A 23,967-nucleotide genomic window follows, 5' to 3' on the forward strand; every position below is an offset into this window, starting at 1 on the left:
CCCACCTCCACTGAACTGGACTCTGCAGGTTTAACAGGAGATTATGGAATCCTCTTATATGTTTTCCCCTTGTGTATGGCCATTTTGTATTTTTATACTGTTGTTTGTTGCTATTTTTATTTAGTTTTTCAATCAGCTTTGGACACTATTGAATAAATCAGGAATTTTATGTCAGATGTTTTGCTCTAGAACTATTTTAGACTCCCTTCTAGTTTGGGTCCTATAATGTTGCTTCTTTATTTGGGTACAATTATTGTTGAGCACTTGATTTATTTATTTATTTTTAAAAGCTTCCTTTAATCAGGAAGTTGCTGAAAATGCTTGGGAAAATGGAAATGCAAGTCAGGGTGGCAACCAAGTGCTTTTGCCTTCAGTTGGAAAGGAGTTGCATTGACAGGGAGAGCAGGAGACCTTGACAATTAGCAATCATTTCACAAAGAGGCCAGGGCTGCCTATATGAGCACTGTATCAGTGCAGAGGAAACCTATGAAAAACATTTAACAATCAAAGCTACTCCATTTGTAAGTCAGGCATATGAACAAGAATGGGAGGACATCAAAGGGAACAGGCAATTGTTGAGCTTGTGTCCAAGGTGGCAAAAAAAGAAGTAGTTGTATAAGATACAAGAGATCATAAAGTCAAGGACAGAGAAATAGGCTGCCTTAAAAAAAAAAAAAATCTAACATTGAGCCAAATTTGATAAGTTGGTGTACTCGTGAATTCTTTCTTTTTCCTAAAACTGAGTTGGATCTTTAAATGACTACCATGTAACTTGACATATGAGTAAAATTATCTGTGCCATAAAACCTTAATCCCATCCCAAACCACCAGTCAAAAGAGTGCACCCATGGATTAGAATTTTCTCTCTCTCACTGTTGCAAAAATATAGACTGAAAGCTGGATTATCCACCATTTTTAAAACCTACAATTGTAGAAAAGCTAACTGAATATATTATCAAAGCAGAACACCTTTATTGCAGCAGTGAGGTCATTATCCTGTTGTTGTTGTTGATGTTGTTGTTGATGTTGTTAGCATCTATTTGTCTTGAGAGACAATGGAGTGCACCTGCAGGGGTGCAGTCAAACTGTTGTATTAGCAGAACTGAAATTACTTCTCTGGGGTGCAAGCCTGGGCAGTGTGTATGGAGGTCCTGGACTGTGCAGACAACAAGACCCCTCTCTTGGCTTTGATGTGGTCCAACGGAAATCATAGCAATACATTTGGCACCAGCTTGGCTGGAGGAGTTGCCAGAAGAAGGCCTACAAGGTGTCATCCAACCATCTTAGGGACACCACTCCTTTTCGTCTCCCAAAGATGACGTACAAGGCAGCAGAGATTTAGGGCAAGAGTTTTCCTCCTCTTAGATGAGCTCCCTTTCCTGTTGGCAAGCCCCATCTGCCCTTCACTTCCCTCTGCAGCATGTGCTGAAACCGTCTTCTTCACCATTGGACCCACTATTGATCTTGTCCACTCAATCCACTGAAGCCTGTCTTCACATGCAGGGGAAGTCCCTAACTCACTGAACTTTGAGGCCCATTGGCTACTCTCACCTGGTTTAGCTGGCAAGTCAAAGCCGTTCCCGGGGTGTGGCTGCTGTTGCACGCTGACAGCTTCTAGGAGCTACTTGTGAGAGCTGAGTGCAGGATGGGGACCAAAGGTGGGCAAACTACTTCAGAAGGAACAGAACATGTCCCCCCAGAAGTACTTACTTTCTTTCTTTTTCTCTTTCTTTGACAATCACTCACAGCCGAATAAGATTGCCTTCCATGAATATGGTTTTGACAGTGTGTCCTTAAGTTGGTTTGGAGGCCAATTCTGGATCTACATGTCCTTCCACAGTGGGGACATAGGTTTCCGGGTAGGAGTTGATCACGGTGAGGATTTGCCAAACGTGCCTTCCCCTTAGCTCGTTTCTCCCTTTTGTTCTGAGTTTCTGCTTCTTCAGAGTCCATGACGCCTTTGGTAGAGGCTATTTTCCAATTGAAGTGCTCACAGGCCAATGTTTCCCAGTTGTTGGTGTTTATTTTTTTAAAGATTTGAGAGCATCTTTAAACCTCTTTTGTTGTCCACCAACATTATGCTTTCCATTCTTAAATTGGGAATAGAGTAGTTGCTTTGGAAGATGATAATCAGGCATCCGAACAACATGACCAGTATAACCAAGTTGATGTTGAATACTCATTGCTTCAACACTCGTGATCTTTCCTTCTTCCAGTACAATGACATTAGTTTGCCTGTCTTCCCAAGTGATATGTAAATTTTTTGGAACACACCGTTGATGGAATCTTTCAAGGAGTTGGAGATGGCATTTATAAGGGGTCCATGTTTCACAAACAAAGTTGGTAGTACAATTGCTTTGTAAACAAGCATTGTGGTTTCCCTGCAAACGTCCCGATCCTCAAACACTCTATGCTTCAATCAGGAGAAAGCTGCACTCACAAAGCTCAGGCAATGATGGATTTTGGCATTGATGTTGGCCCTTGGGGAAAGATAACTGCCTAGGTAGGAAAAATGATCAACATTTTCCAACATTACACCACTGAATTGAATTTATGGTACTGCAGAGGGGTTGTTTTGTGCTTGTTGGTGCAGCACTTTGTTTTTTTTTAGCTATTGAGCGATAGGCCAAGCTTTCCATAAGCTTCTGCAAAGATATTTAGGATGGTTTAGAGGTCATCCTCCAAGTGTGCACAGACTATGTTGTCATCAGCATATTGAAGCTCATATTGAAGCTCTATGACAGAGGTTATGGTAACCTTACTTTTTGCTTTCAGCCTACTCAAATTGAAGAGCTTTTAATCTACCCTTCCTCTAACACCACACACAATCCTCTTCATTCTACACACTGTGATATTCTTGAAATCTACACATGCACACAATTAAAAAGTCTGTTTACCTGTAAGCCATTAATATGGAAACAGATGTGCTCAAAGTAACAAAGCGAAGTTGCCCAAAGCCACCTGTCCCTTGGGATGAACATGTACCCATTTATTGAATTATACAGCTAGGGATTGTTTGCCTTGTACCACTGCTGTAAATTCAGGGCTTTTGCCATACAAGCCCTAATTATGCTCTCAGAAAAACCAAATGTTCACTTAAATTCACATGTCCATTTATTGCTACTTCATTGCAAGTCTGACAGAATTCAAACCATTTTAGCAAGGAAAGGAGTAACGGAAACTAGGACAGAGGCCAGAGTCTACCACATGAAGATCAAGGAGTCCAAAATCCCCTCTTTCAAAACAACTGCAGCTTTCGTTTCAGAATATGAAAATGCTACACACACTATAAAATTTCACTCTACCAGTGAAGGGAAAGATAAATTGTACTACTTCCAAACTTAGCTCAAAGCAGAGTCCAAGATGTATTTTGAGAAGCAAAAACAAAGCCAATATCGAGAGCAATTCATTAGCACCTATGATAGCAGTTTTCCCAGACACGTTATGCATGGCAGACACTGACAGATATTTTTAGGACGAGCATAGGTCAATGATAGAAGTTCACACCAGCACCCAGAGGTCATCACTGGGTCCCACAAGCGTTCTTCATTTGCACTGGACATCTATGGGTCACTAGAAAGCAGGGTCTTCCTAGGCGACGTTACATTTCTCCTAAATAAGTGATGCTTATATTTTTTCAACTGCAGTGAATGCATTGTTCCCCACCCCTTCATGCATTTACAAAATACGCACCTCCCCTTTTTTATGCTACAATGCATATAAAGACATGTAACAAACATCTGCTGTTTGGTGAGAAATAGCCCTTCAACGTAGATCTTTCAGAATGCCTGCATATTTTCAAGTGAGGTTCGCTTTGATATAAAAATGTTCTACTGCACTTCAGAACACACACAGACCATTTGCAAGAACTGAACTCTTGATGCTCGCTCATTCCTCTGCTACACCATGTGTGGGTGAAGCTAAGTCTAAATACATCGCTTGCCTCTCGTCACATAGCCTAATGACTTTCCTGGCAAGTCTGCATATTAAAATACCTGTTGCCGTGAACATGAGAAGCACAAAAGGCAAAGCTGTAATGGAGCAAGGTTGGGTCAATGACAGCGCCATTCTCCGAGTGTTCCATCAATTCATTCAGGTAGCACAGATGGCGGTGACAGCCCCTCACACCATAACGAGCGCAGTATTCGTCTAACACAAAGACTTGGCCCGGGCTAAACCAACCCTGTAAGAGATGGGAAGGGGGAATGTGTTGCGTCATTAAATCTGGACTGTTCTTTTATGCACTGTTTTCAAATATTTTCAGAGAGAAAGAACAGAAAACTGCAGTTTTTCATGCAATATACAGTGGAACCTCAGTTTTCAAACATAATCCATTCTGGAAGACCGTTTGAGTTCCGAAACTTTCTAAAACCAAAGGCTCAATACGGAAGCCTCAAAACAAAAAAAACAATAATACTGAAAACTCAACCAGAAAGCTGCCTCAGAAGTTTGACTTCCAAGGCGCATTCGAAAATGGAAGCATTTACTTCCGAGTTTATGCCATTCCGAGTTCTGAAATGTTCGTCAATGAAAAATACAATGGTTCCACTGTATTTTTAATCGATGTGATTTGTCATTAGCTCCAAAACTGACAGTGTCATGAACAATTTTTCGGCAGGGAGGGAAGAGAGGTATCACAAACAGAAATGCGTTAAAATGTTCAAAGTTGTTTCCCGCAATGTTCCCAATTCTTCCTGAGGAAGGAAGGTTAGAGGTTTCTCAGGCAGTGTGTTGCTTTAAGGAAAAGAACAAACATGAACAGCTTAGAATTATCTTATGAGAGAAAAGGCACACAGCAAAAGGGAAGTTTAACTGCTCGTGAGAAGAGTCCAAATTGGTTATTGGGAGATATCACCAAGATTGTGCCCAGTCAGCATCCTCCCTGCATAAACCCCTCACACCCAAAATGCCCCAGTGCTGACAACCAGACCTGCCAGTTATTACATCTAGACTGCACATCCTACAATGGTCTCAAAGTGTCCTGACTTCAATCAGGGGTTGTTTGGTTAAATTTTCCATAGGGGAACAGTTAGGGCCAAAGGCACCACCCTGCGAAGCACCATTGCAACTTCAAACCACAGTTTATGAAGCTAGCTTCATTAAGATCAACCACAGTTTAGGGTTTGGATACCAGGATATACTGTGATTAGCTGAACTCGGAAGCACCAGCTCGTGGCTATGACAAGAGAAGGGAGTGTGTGATCCCAGTGGGAAGCTATGCTCCCTCCCATCATAATAATCCATAGTTTAGCATGATGTCTGAATGGGTTAAGAAAGGAATCCAGGAATACATCAGAAAGATCGCTGACACACTCGGCAGAATTAGGGATGGTGCTCAGCAAGCCATCAGAACGCACAAGACAGACATAGAAAGAAATCAAACATGGCAGTGTTTGGGTGAGAGATTTTTAGACATTTTGTCTGAAATTGTTATTGGAGACGAAGGTGGCTTTCAAAAGATAACTGGCTTAAGTAAAAACATCAGATTATCTTGTAACACCTTATACAATTATTACAACATAAGCTTTCGTGGACCAGAGCATCAGATGTCTATGAAAGACCTGATGCCATAATAAACGTGTTAATCATTAAAGGTGTGAAGAGTCTCTGCTGTTTTTACTGCGACTAACATTGATACCCCTCTTAAAGTTATTACAGTACACAAACTTTTTTTTCCAGTAAAGGGAACTTTGGCAATGTAGGGTGTTCTCTGATTTCCAAACCAAAGTGTGAAAAATAATGAGTACGTCTTTAAAAAAAGAACGTACATACTACCTTTCACTTTGAAAAGAAAGACCAATGCAGTTCAAATAAAATAACAATATCAAAATAAAATATCAGTCATGTTAACCAGTAACTGGTATTAATGGTCAGGGAAATGCTGGGGTAAAGTACGTTTTCAAGTGTGGCTGGAAACATCCCATAGTAAGAGACTGCCGGATCATTGCATAAGTTAGGACACAGCAGAGAGGAGATGCACATCTGCAGACAGTGGCACCCTAATTTTGGTGAGCAATTTTCAGACGGAATATGTTTAATTTGACAGAGTTGAAAGTTAGTTCCTCCTTGGCTAGGTGACACTTTTCTAACCTAAACATTTCGAAAACTGGATGCACTTAGACATGCTCACCATAGAAATAATATAAGCAAAGCTTGGCTGTTGAGACTGAATAGATAATACTAAAAATTTACTTATTCTGAGGAACAGAAATGGAGTCATAAGCAGAAACAACTAAGGAGTGGTTACTCATTTCTTCACAAAATTCCCCAGGAGTTTTTTCTCACACTCAAGCTCTACCTGCACAACAGAAAGGTAGGAGTTTTTAAAGTTATCAAGTTAATATTGTGATAATCACTTTTATTTTATAATTGCTTAGAAGCTCCCTACTGTTTACTGGAGAGTGCAATAAAGGAATTTCAGTATCGCTAATAGTTTAAATCATAGGTTATGTTTAAATCTAATTGTTTCATATTAGCTTGGTTTTGTTTTGTGGTGAGTGTCGCTACTTTCATTTAATTTGCTGAAATGCAAAAGTTGGACGATTAAAAGTAAATTTTCAGCATCTGCAGACTGACAGAAGCAACGGTATGGTTAATTTATTTATCTTTTTCTAAAGTTGATGTATGTGAAAAGATTCTAAGGGAGCCCTTAATAATAGAACCCACTATTCTCACAGAAGAAGGAAAATAGTGTGGGGTTGTGACTGAATTCAGTTTTGGAGGGGAGAGCTGTGCACATGGGAAAGGCGAACAACCCAGAAGCTGTGGAACGGAATGTAAGAAAATGTTTGTCAAGAAAGCTCTGGCCTATGACTGAAATAGGTCTGAATGTTTGTTCTGAGGATTCCACATGCTACACACTTGATAGGTAAAGGTACAGGGACCCCTGACCATTAGGTCCAGTCGTGGCCGACTCTGGGTTTGTGGTGCTCATCTCGCTTTATTGGCGAAGGGAGCTGGCGTACAGCTTCTGGGTCATGTGGCCAGCATCACTAAGCCACTTCTGGCGAACCAGAGCATTGCATGGAAACGCCGTTTAACGTCCTGCCAGAGTGGTACCTATTTATCTACTTGCACTTTGATGTGCTTTCGAACTGCTAGGTTGGCAGGAGCAGGGACCGAGCAACGGGAGCTCACCCCTTTGCAGGGATTCAAACCGCCGACCTTCTGATCAGCAAGTCCTAGGCTCTGTGGTTTAACCCACAGCGCCATCAGAAAACATGTACATAATAGTGGCATGTTTGCCAGGGAGCCAGGATAGGCGATGACCAGCATGAACTTGGGTTCTTTGGTGTAAAATTACATTTTGGAATCAAGAACTACCAAGAGATAATGAGAATAAAAAAATCCCCACAACAGAGTTTACACTTCAGTTAATGAACTAGACCTCATATTTCATTAGTTTATGTGCAACTGAGAAGGGATTTTTCAAGTTACTCCTAACCTCCACTTTCCCCATAAGTGGGATCATTCTTGTTGTGTAAGCAAAGAAAGCCAGTCAGCCAAGGCAAAGATTGACCAGTAGATAAGGAAGGATAGAACATGAATGTTGTTTAATTTTTCGTGATTATGCATCCTTCCGATTGCAGCCTCCACTCCTCAAATACTCTATGCTTTCTTTTGAAAGTGGGGGAAAAAAGTGAAATTACAGAATACCCCTAGAGCGGTAAGTAATTTATCCAGGATTTAAGCCTACAAAGCTAACCTTGACTCAGCTGAATACAAGCACAATAAATCTATTTGCCTTTCTCCCCCTGTGGTTTTGATTCTATTCTTTGGATTTCTTTTTCCTTCCCAGTCCATGAAAGAGGAGAGAATTACAAGATAGATGACATAATGCTTGACATCTGGCGAGCTAGATTTGTACCTTAAAATGCCTGTACAGGTGTTAGCAAATCCTACCACAGAGGGTTCCATATTTATTAAAGCCTTCTGTTTTTATTCAGCCCTCCCTAGAGGAGCTGATAAACCACGGTTCAGAGTCAGTTTGAGTCTATTCTCTTCTCTATTGAGTGGCACAGCAGTAGTCTTCAAGTGTATAATTTTCAAATTTGAAGCCAATCGATTGAAATCCTTTATCCCAACCTCACGCACAGTTATTAAATGAGTCTGGAAGAAAAGACCACTTTGCAACAACTATTTCTCACTTTTTCTCTCTCTCCCCACTTCTTTTATTCCAGCCTTTTTACTCACCAAACAAGAATAGGAATCATTCAATCGGTGATCCAAGGTCTTACTCTGAAGTACTCTAAAGAGTGCAGCATGGTCAAACTTGCAAGGATTAGCAGAAATAAACTCATCCATGCCCTGTTTCTGAGCGCGATCTGCATCTGATCATAGGGAGGAAAATGAATGTATGGATGTAGATTATTCCGCTTTAAGGACAGGCTTTAAATTTAATTCAGTAACAGCCTCATTCAAGTTTCATCTGCTCTTTCATGCCTCGCCAAACCCCTCCTGGATAAATACCTATCACAATAAAATCTAAGCAAACGGCAATGGTTTAAACATAGCAATGGATAAACAGGCAGCAGACAGCCCCCTTTTCATATAGTATGAACATTACCCCCACATAGACTTGAGACAGACTTAACAATCCATTCTGATATTTTTCAGAAAGGATGTCTACTCTAACTGCTTCTAGAAAGCTTGTAAAATATTGGAACAACAGACTTTCTTTCTGGAGTGCCTATTTTCACAAGGTAGTAAGTGCAACAGAGATCTTGTACATTAAAAAACCCCTCACTCTATAAAGTTTTGAGGAGGCCTCAGCTTATGGGCATTACAAAGATGCTCATCAAAGACCAAAGTAGCAAGCAAACATGGCTTCAAGGCCATTTCTCAAATGGCAAACTGGAGCAGAAATGAACACACAGGCTTGAACGAGGTCATTTCCAGCCTTTTCCTCTTTACATGCGGCTTTTAATGAAACAAATATAATGCAGTAATGGGAAAGAGTGCCTTCAACCTTCCAGGATTGAGTAACAAAACAGGGAGCAATTTTTGTGTGTGTAAATTATAGACAACGTACCATCTTAAATGGCATTTCAACCAGAGATCCGGACTTATTGTTGCTCACAGATTGCGTCTTTCAACGCCTTTGAACCCCGCGGGTTTGTCAAAAGACAAGCTCTGGTGATTGCATTCATTAATGGTATGTTTTGTCAAAATCCTGAATGCGAGTTGTCCACCAAGTATGGACGGAAAAAGCCTTACAGTGACCAAAAGGACTAGTTATGCATTAGCACATTAGCTCACTTGGATTCCATAGACAACATTGGGGGTGAATAGTTTGCTATCAACTCAAAAATTGACTTAACCCTTACAATAAGGTCTCCGCTCCCTCTTTGTTCGTTTAATTTCAAATATGGGTCTTTTTATGTTCGTTACTGGAAAAGATGCATCCTAAATGTACTTTTGACAAAACTGCATAGTACAAACCTAAAATTTCTATAGAAAAGGAGACAAAAGTTTATTGATTAAACCCAATTATAGAATTGGGTTCATAATAAAACTCCATATTGATCTGTGGGCATGATGCTAACATAATCAGTCACATTTAGAAATTTAGCCCCAGATCATATTGATCCATGTCAAGTCCAACTTTCAGCTGTATTTGCAGATGGAAGAATTATTTAATTCAAGCTGAAGGATCTGCAGTATCACGTCCTGAAAAGATGCACAAACTAATTCATATCACTTGGCTCTGCATTGTCAAAGCAAGAGTCACATCCATGTGACAGATTTCACCAAGGTGGATATAGCAAATAAACAGTGTGACAGTACATTGATGATTTAAGGTACGAGATGATCATCTGCAGAAACAGTAGTATATTTTTCCAGCGTTTACGAAGCAACACCATGAATGATTAAACACCCTTTAAGCTGCAATCCTGTGCACAGTTAAATCCCATTGAAGTCATAACATGAACGTACAGATAAGTGAAAGGTAGATTACACCCCAAAGGGATCACCACTAGTTCAAGGGCAAACAGAGTTCACTTTGTATATAATTTACATGTCTTAACCAACAATAGATAATATCAAAACACCAAAACAAAATGGGAATTGGTCTTAAATTGCATGGCATTTTATTTCCTGAAATCACATGGCACTAATGAAACCTTTCGAACAGCTCATTACTAAAACTCTCCTCATTTTCAAACAATACTAAGAAGGATTTTTTTTTTTTTACAATTCTTAGTATTGTTCATTGCATAAAATTAAGCAACTATTATCCGATGGCTCAGAAAAGGATGGTTTTGTCTTTTGTTTCTCATGCATAAGAGCTCAAGACAGAAATTTCCAAAGCATTCGTAGCCTTGGTCTTTCAATACCATTCTTTTCATTATATAGTCTTTCAAAAACAGAAAAATGAAAATTAGTTTATGTATCTTTTTGGAAATGTATTGATGCAGCACAATGAAGGCATCAACTCCTTGTTAATATGGTCCCCTGCATATGTAATGCAGTTACATCAACCTAAATTGATTCCACGTTGTTGTGGCAGCCTATGACTAATACGATAAAATGAGGTTAAGCTGAATAAATATAGCAAGAATAAATATAATAGGAATCATTTCCTAAGGAGAAGAAAAAGCACCCAATCCACAGTCAGGGGTCACAATGGGCATTGTTCAACAAAAGCCATAACTTGCATGGTGTCTGTATGTTTTTATGATAGATAACAGACTATTTTTTTAATAACCCACTTTTTATTTCTCTCAGTGGTCTTGGTGATGGAAATGGAGCAGAGGATCACCCACCAAAATAATCCCATCAGCTGCTGACACTCTTAACAATGGAAAACCAGCAAGAGTGAGAGGGGCTGTCTGCTTGACTCTACCACAGGCAAACTTGGCCCTCCAGATGTTTTGAGACTACAGTTCCTATCACCCCTGACCACTGGCCGAGTTGCCTATGCCTGCTCTACCATCCCTTGTAATAAACCATGAAGTAGCAGCTTGGACTGAAAGATGAGTGAGCGTAGAAGGTAACTTTATGAGATATCAACCACTGACAGGGATCCTGGAGGTCAATAACTGCTAAGTGATACCTTTGGTTCTTGCAATACCAGGCGTTTGGCTACTGTACTGCACTCCCGGGTGTGAATGACTCTTCCCATAATTTTATCCCAGAAGACCACAGCCAGGATCAAAACCCTTTTATGCTACACCTGCAGAATCTTAACAATGTCACTATACAGAGCCCCTTTGGTCCCGATCTCTATGGCTGGCTACATAAGGGAATGGAAGCAAAAGGGGAAATTTGTCAAGGACTGCCAGGCATCAGGGAATCTGATCCCTCCATGGTAGGCTGCCAGGAATACAGACAAGGAAGCTCTTACCAATGTCTTTCATTCAATATTCACACAGAGAGGCTTAGAAATGCAGCCACTTGGAGTACTGGCATTGCCACCCCCTTCTCTCCTCAATCAACAGCACCACCACCCACCTTACGGTGGCTGCTGAGGGCCATTTGCCTACGAGCCCTTACTTTCAATGCTTGCCGGGTTCTGGGAGAAAAGGGTATGTCAGCCAGCTGCTCTGGCTCTGCCTCCTCCTCCTCCCCCATTATTTCCCAACTTTGCTCTTCATCTACCTCTGAGCCGTGACTTCCTCAAGCCACTGTTGTAAATCTATACTGTCTTCCTCTTCTCTGGAAAGTTCAGGAGGGGGAGACGGTCTCCACTATTCCTCCTCTGCCAAGTCCCTGACACGGACATGACAAGGGTCCCATCACAAACATATCTCCTGTCTTTTCCACTGACTGTATCGTTAAGGATGTGAGTTAATGGAGAAAGAGGCCTATTGTCATGGTTCCAGTTCATGGGCGGTCAAGGTCCTGGCTGGGAACGTCAGGACCGGGGGCAAGATGGCAGGGTGGGAGCAGGAACAGGGGTCCAGAAGCCAGGAGTCAGGAAGCCAAGATTCCGAGGGTCAGAGTGCCGGGAGTCATGAAGCCAAGGGTCTGAGGATCAAGAAGGAAGGAGTCAAGAAGTCAAAAGTCCAAGGAGCAAAGGAACCAAACGCAGCAAGGCAGGAAGCGTGTTGCTGTGGCAAAGAGCCAAAGGGAAATGCTGACCTTATATCCCTTCCTGGCTCTTGCCACCAGGTGCTGTTAGGTTACCAATCGGCCTCACCTGTGAGGCCACGCCTTGCCTATTCAGAACAAACTTAGGAAGGCCCCAGTCCTGCAAAGACCTACTAGTCACAGGGCCTGGCTCCTGCACGCACTCCTGACACCTATCGTCCAATCCCAAGGAGCATTGCTTTTCCATTTCAAATTTATTGTCACCATTACAATCCCCAAAAGAAAGGAGGTCATCTTAGATGGACACTAGGACAAGGGAGCTGTTGTGGATGGAATGGCAGCTCTTGCTTTCCTCTCTGGTTCTCTCCCTGGCAAAAGGGTTATTTGCAATCATAGAACTGTAGAGTTGGAAGGGGAACCAAGGATCATCTAGTCCAACCCTCTGCAATCTCAACTAAGGCATCCATTACAGGTGGCCATCCAACTTCTGCTTAAAAACCTCCAAGGAAGGAAGGACAGTCCACCAACCTCCAAGGGAGCCTTGTTCCACTGCTGAACAGCTCTTACTATCAGAAAGTTCTTCCTGATGTTGAATCAGAATTTCCTTCCTTGCAACTTGAATCCATTGGTTTGGGTCCTAGCCTCCAGAGCAGGAGAAAACAAACCCCACATGGAAGCCCTTTAGATGTCATTATCTCCTCTCAGTCGCCTCTTTAACTGGCTAAACATACTCCATTCCCTCAAACACTCCTCATAAGGCTTAGTTTCCAGACCCTCAATCATCCTCAGATGCAGTTCTGGCTGGGAGCTTTTTGCCATCGCTTCAGCCGCTGCCTTTGTGCACATGTTGCACAGCTGCTGAGCAATGCAAAGTCCCAGATCAAAAATATGCATTACAATATAGAACCAATATGGGGAAAAAAACCAACCACAACCCTCACCACAACACTTTTTTTATTTATTTAAGGAAATACGGTTTCCATGGAAATCTGCATTTGAACTCTAAAAATATCAGCTGTACATTTTCAAAGGTAACGCAAGCGTGGTAATGAGCAGCAATCAGGCATTTCATGACACAAGCTGTCGGGAAAAATCAAGTTCTAATACTGATTAATGACAGTAATGAAGTCCTAAAAGTAAAAAACAAAAAACAAAAAACAACTTACTCTGCAACAAGACATCTGCCTGCATGTTGCTTCCTTTTGGGTTCATCTTCTGGGCTTGGCTTGCAGGAATGGGCTTATAGGACTGTCCTGTGGCTCTATACATTGCCTGAACCCAGAGGATTCTATCTTGCTCGTCGTCACTGGCAAATATCACCGTGTCGCCTTCTTTGACTGCATTAAAGAACATCTGACCACCCTGGAGACCTGCAAAATCAATCCGTCATAGTCTCCGATTCCAATATGACTTTCATTCCAATATGATCAAGGTTGGAACATAAAAAGGAACCAGGCCACAGAACGCCACAAATATTTGCTACTTAGGGGCTTTACAGAAAGCTTCTCCTGCCTGCCCCTTTTTCTGCGACCCTTAGCTAGTTTTACTTTGCAATTGAAGAATTTTTGTTTTTGTTTAGCTACATGAGATAATTTGCAAGAACAGTTGAATAAATAACGAATAAGCATCACACAGCAAAATACCTGCATGAGGCGCTGTGTAGTCCACAGTGTATCCTTCGAGCTGCATTAACTCCTGGGGCTCAGATTTCTTCTCTCTGTAGCTGCACATTGCAAATGTGTACTGGCTAACCTGAGTTTAAAAAGAAGTTGGATTGGATACAGTTCATTACGTCATATTGCACTGCAACTTGCAGAAGACTGGTAAGATACAACAACCAACTCCTTGGTGTGTTGCAGATAAGCTACCCACTGCTTATCTAGTTACAAATCACTTTTCACATAGCTGAGAAGGAATAGACTCTTCCAATTGTAGAGTTGGAAGGGACCCCAATGGTCATCTAGTCCAATCCCCTGCAATGCAGGAATCTCAACCAAAGCTTCCATGACAGATGGCCATCCAACCTCTGCTTAAAAACCTCCAAGGAAGGAGAGTCCACCACCTCTCGGAGTCTGTTCCACTGTCAAACGGATGTCAGAAAGGCTCCCCCCCCCAACATTTAGTTGGAATCTCCCTTCTTGCAACTTGAATCCATTGGCTTGGGTCCTAGCCCCTGGAGCAGAAGAAAACAAGCTTTCTCCATCCTTCTTGTGACAGTCCTTGAAATATTTGAAGATGGCTATCATGAAGATGTCCTATTACTTTCACACGGACAGCCTGAAATGGACTAAACGCATCAGAGCAAAGCTACGTTTAGTCTTTCAATGACAAATACATTTTGGCCCTGCGGATAATAGATCATGCTACCAATCTCTTTGTAATATTAAGACTGTAGTGAATTGATTTCATTTTATAAATAAAAAGGATTAATTTTGAATGAGCCGAAGCAATATTGAAAGAAATACCCATTTTTTTAAATGACAAAAATTGGGCCACTCTGATCTGTGAGATGGTCACCTGTGTTGTCCTTCTCTTTCTGCTAACATGTGCCGCATTAACTGTTTCTTGTCTTTGGGGAGGTGGACTTCTCATTTTATCTGGTGGGGTGGGGTGAACTGAGAGAGGATATTTATTTGCCAGGTATGGCAAGCAAAGGGGACGCGGCTGGCACTGTGGGTTAAACCACAGAGCCTAGGACTTCCTGATCAGAAGGTCGGCGGTTCGAATCCCCGCAACGGGGTGAGCTCCTGCTGCTCAGTCCCTGCTCCTGCCAACTTAGCAGTTCAAAAGCATGAAGTGCGAGTAGATAAATAGGTACCGCTCTGGCGGGAAGGTAAACGGCATTTCCGTGTGCTGCTCTGGTTCGCCAGAAGCGGCTTAGTCATGCTGGGCACATGACCTGGAAGTTGTACGCCGGCTCCCTCAGCCAATAAAGTGAGATGAGCACCGCAACCCCAGAGTCAGTCACGACTGGACCTAATGGTCAGGGGTCCCTTTACCTTTATGGCAAGCAAGTGACTTATCACCATTAGCTATGAGGGGGTGGGTTGAGGCTGAGAGAAAAAGGGTGTTCCTCTGTGAAAAGCTAAGAAAAATAAGTGTGGAAAGAACTACAACTACCACCACCTACAGAACATCAACTTTGGAAAACGATCATGTCACAGGAGTGTGCTGGTCAGTAATCACACAGCTCAAAGTTGGAGTTAACTCTTCATTAGCAAAAATGCGATCTCTACAGACTTGGCTGAGCGTCAGCAGCTCATTCCTGGTGGTATTACTTTGTGAAAATCAGTTGCTAAGACTGAAAGTCCCCACCTCCTCACAGAAGTCTAAGTCTTCTCCTCTCCAGGGCTTTTCCTGGAGACAGTGCCTTCATGCATCCAACCTCTCCTTCGCCCTTTTCACCCCTCTTCTGGTTCTGGGAGAGGAGAGCTTGTCTCAGCAAGAGGGGAAAACACCTATGACTCTCCACCAGCCTGACTCATCACTTGACCTCACGCACCTGATTCAGCTTCTCCCTCTGATTCTTGACTTCTCTCAGACTCTCCCACGTCTTCCCTGTGTGGTTCCTCAGCTGGTTCCTCCCACCACTCCTCTGCGTCCAACCAATCCATGACAAATGTTGAGTTGCAGCTCAGATCACCATTCCATGTACCCCCACCCATAAACCCTTTCTAGATTGTGCTGCTTTCCACTACATATGAAGCTGCCAAGCAGGAGAGAAGTCCTTTAGGCAGGAATGCCAGGAGTTGAACCTGGAACCTTATCCTTACAAAGCATGTGCTTCATTACAGATATGCCAGGGCAAAACATGCCTCCTGAACATACAGACTGACTTTGTGCATTTTCCCAGCAATCAGGAAATGCAACTAGGAAATTATGGGGCCTCCAGTCTTGTGTATTTGCTGAGAAAACCAGCTGTTGCATCATCTGCCGGGTAGAAGACTTAAAATGGAAAGTGATTCTCATTATCAGGCAAGAGGTTGCTGAGCTAATTCAACAGTCTGGTGCTACCTGATGCATGTCGCTTTTCTTAGTTCCCTTAATGGTGTTATTCACTATGCAGCCCAACAGTTCATCAACCTCTTGATAAATGCTGCTGCACGGAGGTGAAATAAAAAATGTTCCGATTTTGTACAACTCCTGAAGTGTCAACAGTGCAAGAGATATGAAAGCAGAAACAAAATGCCCATCACTTTGTATTGTTTCCTGGAGTCCTTCTGCATCTGCCCTATTCATGCAGCAGAATGAAGTGGTGGAACAGACTTGCGCACTTCAGATCTGACTGCAGGTGGAGGAAAGCAGCATGAGCAGCTGAGTGCGCGAGGGGGCATGTGGCGATGCAAGGGCAGGTCTTTCATGGAGACAAGACGGTCCTTTCCGGAGACAACCTCAGAATCAGAAAGCAGAAGGAACATGGTTCAAAACAAAAGCGAAAGCCAGATTATTGGTGTGTGTGGGTGTAGTTAATCAACTTCAGCCCCAAACTGCTTAAAGTATTTTGGAGGGAAGCATGGGCTGGCTGGCTAGCACCCTAAACAGGATCCTTCCTGCTAGGGGGGCTGGGGAAATATTGGAAGGTTTTGTTCCAGAACCCACTTGTAGCAACTGGAATTTGTGTTGTGGACAGAGGCACCGGCTTGTGAGGGCGATGTGACATTGATGCCCCGTGCGGTCTGTCAAGAGGAGGCAGGGGCGGAGCTGAATGCTGCAGCTGTGCAGCTTCAACGGTGGGCAATTCCTTCTGACGCCATCACTGGTGGGAGAGGGCAGAGGGCCTTGTCAGTAGTGGAGCCCACCCTTTGGAACACCCTCCCAGCAGATGTCAAGGATATAAACAACTATCTGACTTTTAGAAGACATCTGAAGGCAGCCCTGTTTAGGGAAGTTTTTAATGTTTGATGTTTTATCATGTTTTTAATATTCTGTTGGGAGCTACCGAGAGTGGCTGGGTAGGCCCAGCCAGGTGGGTGGGGTATAAATGATTTATTATTATTATTATTATTATTATTATTATTATTATTATTATTATTATTTCCTTCCATGGCAGGAAGAGGAGCTGGCCACTGGAGCCATGCTGTGCTTTGCTCCACACTTTTCTTCAGTGCTTTTTGGATGTTGCGGGGCTTGGCCCCTACTTCGAAAATATTTGGGGGCTGGTGCCCCTGCTTGACAATGTAAAAAGAGAGAAAAAGTCCTTGCAAATTATTGTGGTTGTGTTAGGCATTCACAAGAAGTATCACATGGCATGCTGGGAGGGGGGAGGATAATATATTGATTTTAACAATTAGTAAGTGGAAAGAGACTCATGATCGCATCTTATCTGAGGCAAAGACCAGTATGAGATACTGATTTAGAATGTCCGCTGATGAATAACTTGGGATAAGCTAAACTAAGCATGCATAAATGCTACAGTCCTTAGGCATAATTCTATTGATCTGTGTCTGTGAGAAACTGCAGGGCAGCACACAGAACTGAGATAACCAAGTGAATATTCGTGGGCAAGGGAGACTTCAGGCGTCCCAATGGCCAAAATGACAGCAAATGAATTCAAATAACAGCTTTCTTGAACACCGTGGATCAAAATTTCAGCGGGTATGACAAAAGAAACCACCCGCACAATATTGAAATGCACCAGCCCCAACAGAAGTTGTAAAGCAATCGCTAAGCATATCAATGAAGGATCAATAATATCACAATGCTCATCCCTTGCCACTGTGTGCTTTACCTATACTGTCAACAGAGCTGCAAGTGGCCTGTATAAGCTTATATCAATGAACAGAGCCCTACAGTCTGCTGCAGTAATTGAACAGCAGTGTCTTTAGACAACCAAGCATTGCATCTTCCTGCGAAGTTTTTCTCATGTACTGAAAACAAAGCCACACTCATAATGGCTCAATATGGAGGTTACTGCCTGTAAATCTTCCGACACGCACATACTGCTCTTTTTTTAAATCCTTCTCCACTCAAACCTGAGGCTGAGAACAAGCAGAGAGAATGTTCTGCCTCATGTCAAAGAGGAGGGGCACAAAACTACCCTTCCCTTCCTTTAACCCCAAATTTATTGTGGGCACTGGGCAAGGGACTATGAAAAAGCCCTGCTCTGTATCCTGAGAGCTCTGGAGAAGCCCTGTTGGACTCTGGAGGAGGAGGAGGAGGAGGAGGAGGAGGAGGAGAAGGAGAAGGAGAAGGAGAAGGAGAAGAAGAAGAAGAAGAGGAGGAGGAGGAGTCGTAGTTTGGATTTGATATCTCGCTTTATCACTACCCGAAGGAGTCTCAAAGCGGCTAATATTCTCCTTTTCCTTCCTCGCCCACAACAAACACTCTGTGAGGTGAGTGGGGCTGAGAGACTTCAGAGAAGTGTGACTAGCCCAAGGTTACCCAGCAGCTGCATATGGAGGTGTGGAAACGCGAACCCGGTTCCCCAGATTACGAGACTACCGCTCTTAACCACTACACCACACTGGCTTGTGGTCCTCCAGATATTGTTGGACTCCCAATCTCATCATCCCTGACCGTTCAGCTGTTCTGGGGCAGGTGGGGGTTAAGAGTTTGAGCACATCTGGAGCAACACAGGTACCCCACACCTGCACTAGGGCTTCCTTTCTTGACATAGCCCATAAACCCAAAGGGCAAGGGGACCTAGGGAGCCCCAGAGCTGTGCCCTCAGAGCTCCAGTATACAATGGCCAGGCCTATTTGCCTGTAGGGTAAAGACATTCTGGAGGAGCCCTGGTGCCACAACCATGAGATCTGGCAATGTGGCTGTAGCCACCCCAGAGTTTGCATCCACCAGCTTGCAAATGAGAACCAGCACCACACCTCTAGCAGGCTGTATTAGGGTCCCGCCCACCCCTTCCTTTGCCTTTCCCCCTGCAAGTCACTCTGATTGTTCTTCTCGGGCCTCACTTATGAAATGTTGGAGCTGGTTTAACTGCATGACCTTCAAGTCCCTACAACAAAACCCTGGAAATTCGAGGCTGAACGTGGATTGTTGGTGCCTATTCCACCCTGTGTGCCCCAAATTAACGTATGGGACTCCTCATGCAAAATGCCAGCTGAGCAACCTGCACACTTCTTTGATAACTATTTGCATTATAGCTATTTTTGTATGCAATGAGTCAATGAATGCATTACCTAAACTGGTTCACATGGCCAATAGTTTGAAAACTCCTGCAATGGCCCACAGAAGATGACCCTGGCTGGGCCTATTGGAGACTTTATTGGGTTCTGCTCTCAGTGTACCATGTGGCTATAACTAATTGTGGAATTGCTCTCTTAGGACTGATTTGGGAAGATGTGGTAGGCAGGCTCTAATAGGAATCCATGATCCAAACCACAAATGCTTCAGGGTAGCAAATGTGGTGCCCTCCATGTGTTTTGGACTACATATCCCATCAGCCTTTGTCGGAACAGCCAATGGAGAGGGATTATGGGATCTGTAGTCCCAGACATCTGAAGGGCTTGATGTTGTATACTCCTTGCATACATGATCCTGGGGCCACTTGAAAAAGTGATGTAAATGCCAAAGGTTTTGGTGAAACCCGGTTTTAAGAAACCAGAAGCAGTTCTATGGGCTAAATTTCACATTTCTCAACTGCAAAACTAAAAACAAACACACATGCAGCTTCAACACTGGAGCTGTTACATACAATGAAGTTTTATTGCTCCACCAATGTTCTTGGCAATACTACTATCCATATTGAACAGGTAACAAACATTACAAACCTGTACAAGAACGAAGTAGCGCTTTTTCCACCTTTTCCAAACCTTCTGCCCAAGTGCATACAAATACCTGCCAAGTAAAAATAATAATCATAATTTAAAATGTTACACTAAAATGACTCTCAATGGCATATTAACAACACTATTTGAGCTCCTTTTGACTTAAGCACTTGATTTTTGTTTTACCCTCTATCCACCTGCCCTTAAAATTCCTGTGTAATTTTCTGCGTGATATGCTTACAATTCTATTTTCAACTCAAGTATGATACAGATATTATATTACTCATCTTTTCACAATCTTGTAAAGCAAGTCAGTATTGTCTCCCATGGGGTTAAGATTTGCTGAACAGTACCTTGTTAAGTTTATTGGTGAGGCAAATTTTAAACTGGTGAGTTCTTGGCTCACCACTGTGACTTCAGTGTGGTCGGCCTTCAGGACGTTGGTTAAAATCCTACTATGTGAAGCAGACCTCCGTGTGCCAAACTACAGTGGTACCTTGGGTTAAGAACTTAATTCGTTCTGGAGGTCTGTTCTTAACCTGAAACTGTTCTTAACCTGAAACTGTTCTTAACCTGAGGTACCACTTTAGCTAATGGGGCCTCCAGCTGCTGCTGCGCAATTTCTGTTCTCATCCTGAAGCAAAGTTCTTAACCCAAGGTACTATTTCTGGGTTAGCGGAGTCTGTAACCTGAAGCGTCTGTAGCCTGAAGCGTCTGTAACCCGAGGTACCACTGTACAGGCTGTTTGTCTGCATTGTCGACTCTAGTTTTCTGCAATTCATCTGCTGTTTATTATAACAGTAGGTTTCTATTCTCCATCAAAATTTTACTCGTGATGGTGCCTCTTCTAAACACTAGAAGAACACTCGATGTATTTGTAACATTTTGTATGTCAAGATGTAGTTAATTACACAAGGGAAAACAGCAGTTTGATAAGAAAGTCTACGCTGATAAAATGCTTCAAAGACCAAAAAAATAATAATTCCCTAGGGAGTACAGCAACACCTGGAGGCCACAGGTTAGCTGTGCCCCACCCCAGTCTTAAGAACCTTCCTGTAAATATTAAACGCAAAGCAACCCTGCTTGTTTTTGAAAAAGATCTTGTATTGTCATTCAAAGAGAAGCTTGTGTTGTGTTAATCTTGACATAAGATGTACAACAAGTTTTTCCATCTAAAGAGGCATGGAGAGAGGAGAGTATGGTCCAGGTGGATTCTCTACTTTCTTACACCCCTAAAAGGCTGCCACTCAGACGCTTCGAAGAATAAATCCCCTACAGAAATACAAATTGCATGCCGTGATTCATTCTCTTCATTCACGCTTGCACAGAAGAAAGTGTGTCTGTGTGCAGGCCAATATTCCAAACACACACTCAGGCTGCAGTGTTTACAATGGTATAATGACATGACCATTCCTGTACGCAAAGAAGACCCAATGCAAATAGGATTACTACTGAACTTCCTTAATGTCTCAGCTGGGTCAGAAAGTCTCATACTCTTGCTACTCAAGATGAATGGCAGGATTTTGCTGGCTTTCAAAAAAAGGAAGCGGCAAAAGAGCTATAGCCTGCCCGGAAGACCATTTACTCTGAAAACCTGCCCTTTATTCCTTATATTAGCATTATTGAGATGTTTGCGGTGAAAGGAAAAGCACACTGAGCAGAATGCAGAAGAGCTTTTTCCTTATCACAACTCAAAACACTTTCCTGGCTATATGCTAGGGAAGAGCTCTGGCAAAGGAGCAGGTGAAATCTGTGATGATCTACTGGGCAAGAGATATTGGTCACAATATTGAAATGGCTGCATGGGAGAAACTATGGAATGTAGATTTGAAATTCACAGCATATTATGCATTGAAAGAAAAATATATGAAAATGATATATAGATGATATTTATCTGCTAGCAGACTTGCAAAAATGTGTAAATCAAAATCAAATCTGTGTTGGAAATGTAAAGAAAAAGAAGGCACTTTCTACCATATGTGGTGGTCCTGTAAGAGAACCAACACTTTCTGGGAAATGATTTGCAATGAATTGAAGAAAATGTTTAAAATAACTTTTAGTAAAAAAACAAAGCATTTCTTTTAGGGATAGTGAACACAGAAATTCTGAAGGCCCTTAGAAATTGGTTTATGTATGCTACAACTGCAGCCAGAATGGTATTTGCCCAGAGGAGGAAAGAGGATGCTGTTCCAACTAAGAAAGAGTGGCTGATGAAATCGATGGATTATGCTAAAATGGCAAAATTAACGGGTGTGGTAAGAAACCGGGGGGGGGGGTGGGATTATCAAGGAGTGGGGAACATTTGTGGAATATTTGAAGAATCATTTGTGCAATTAAGTACATTAGTAGGGCTAATTTAAATCAAGCAGTTAAAAGAATTATGAAGGTTAATTGTAGAATAATTCAAAAATGGAGTAAAGTGGAAAAGACAGTGTTAAAAAATTAAGAGAAGAAACCACAAAATGCAGGGAAGGGTAGTCTGATATGTATTTGCATTCGAAGTATGTGATTGGAAGGTGTGTATTTGTAAACTGAAAATAAAATTTATTTTCAAAAAGAAAAGAATGTAAGTAAAGACCTGTTGGACTAGATCAAAATATCTATCTTAGTCCAGCTTTCCATTTCACCCAGTTGTCAACCAAATCCTGCTAGGAAACTCACAACATTCCTCTCATACACGTGATATGAGTCCTCTGAGACACACCGTCTCGGATAGGAAGAAATATAACTTCCAGCGACAGCCTCGTCCTTCATTGATTTATTGAAGCCCATTCTAAAGCTAGTTGCCTGAGCCATCACACCATCTCAAGGTAGCAAAGATGTATCGTGGGAAAAGGTTCCTCCTGTTAACCTGTCTTGCATCTTCTGCCGTTCAGCTTCACAAGGTGACTGCCCTGAAATATCCTGCCAACTATGCCAATTGAGCCAGCAGAGGGTTCACAGGAGTTCGGATATGGAGGAATTCCAAAGAAAGGAGCCCAGGCACCTTCTATCATATGTGGTGGACTTGTAAAGTAGTAAGAGAATTTTGGGAGATGATATACAATGAATTGAAAAAAATATATGTTTAAAATAACCTTTTCTAAAAACAACAACCTACAAGCCTTTTTTTTTTTATTGTAGCTGCTGAAATTGCAAGCGACCAGAAGAGACTTTTCATGTATGTGACTACTGCTGCCCAGACACTATTAGCCCAGAGATGGAAAGAAGGCACAGTCCCTACCAGAGAAGAATGGCAGATTAAACTGACAGACTATGCAGAAATGGCAAAACTGAGCGGAAGAAATAGGAATCCAAAATTTCAATAAGGAGTGGGGGAAATATTTAATTTCCCTATAAACATTCATTGTAAACAATTAAAATTATTAGTAGGATTGGAATGAAGCTTGTAGTTAAAAGGTGGGCTATGGTTTTATCGGAGAATTAATAGAATTGGATTAACAGAGAAGGTGTAGGAGAAAAAAAGTTAACATAAGGACTCATGAAATGGGAGGAGGGAAGCCCAAAGGAACTTATGGAAATTGTTTTATTTGTCAGCTTGATGACTGTTTGTAAATCTGAAAATTTAAATAAATTTATTTTAAAAAAAGAAAAAGGTACCCAAACTGCCAGAGTGATCAGGTCTAACGGCTTATTTAAAAAAGGGTACAAATTTATAGCAAAGGTCCGATGGCTCCCTCCTTGCCCCTGCACCCAGCATTCCATGGGGCAGACTCCACAGCAAGGAGATGGCTGGTCTGCACCCAACCTTTATAGGCCCAGGCAGGCTACGTCGCATGATTAACACAGGTGACTGGCACTGACCCTCACAGGTGGCTGATATCCCAAACATTACCTCTCCCCTCTAGCTATACCTGGAGCCTCCGGCTACATCAAAGTGTATGAAACACACTTGATGTCAGGCGTGGCTAATCCTCTCCTCCTTGCTGGTAGCATCAAAGGCAAGAAGAACAAGAAAGTTCGTATTTATGGCTTTTATTCAGTCATCTGGGTGCAAGACAAAGAACCCATGTTTCCACACAAGGGAGATGCTGCCTAAACTGAGCCCCTCCTCTTCCATCCCCAACAAAATCCTGAGAGCCTACGGCAAGTCCCAGGAGCCACACTTCTCTGCATTCTCTGCTCTTGAATGTGAAGTGATCAATAAGTTCTTGGAGAAGGAGGCTCTCCCAAACACTCCAAGGAGGTATCTGCTGGCTGCTCTCCCACT

At 42.4% G+C, this 23,967-nt stretch overlaps 1 protein-coding gene across 3 annotated transcripts in view; it reads right to left on the minus strand.

Moving 5' to 3' along the window:
* CADPS2 (calcium dependent secretion activator 2) overlaps positions 1–23,967 on the minus strand; it is a 351,450-nt gene that overhangs the window by 121,983 nt on the left and 205,500 nt on the right. For all 3 annotated transcript variants that reach the window (XM_081878161.1, XM_081878160.1, XM_081878159.1), the window contains exons 9-13: positions 19,761–19,827; positions 13,677–13,785; positions 13,200–13,403; positions 8,194–8,330; positions 3,996–4,183 (exon numbers count right to left, since the gene is read on the minus strand). In XM_081878161.1, coding sequence (XP_081734287.1) covers positions 3,996–4,183; positions 8,194–8,330; positions 13,200–13,403; positions 13,677–13,785; positions 19,761–19,827 — 705 coding nt within the window. The remainder of the gene's footprint in view (positions 1–3,995; positions 4,184–8,193; positions 8,331–13,199; positions 13,404–13,676; positions 13,786–19,760; positions 19,828–23,967) is intronic.

The sequence above is a fragment of the Podarcis erhardii genome (assembly GCF_964252035.2).
Source record: "Podarcis erhardii genome assembly, chromosome: 10".
In the NCBI taxonomy this organism is placed as follows: domain Eukaryota; kingdom Metazoa; phylum Chordata; class Lepidosauria; order Squamata; family Lacertidae; genus Podarcis; species Podarcis erhardii.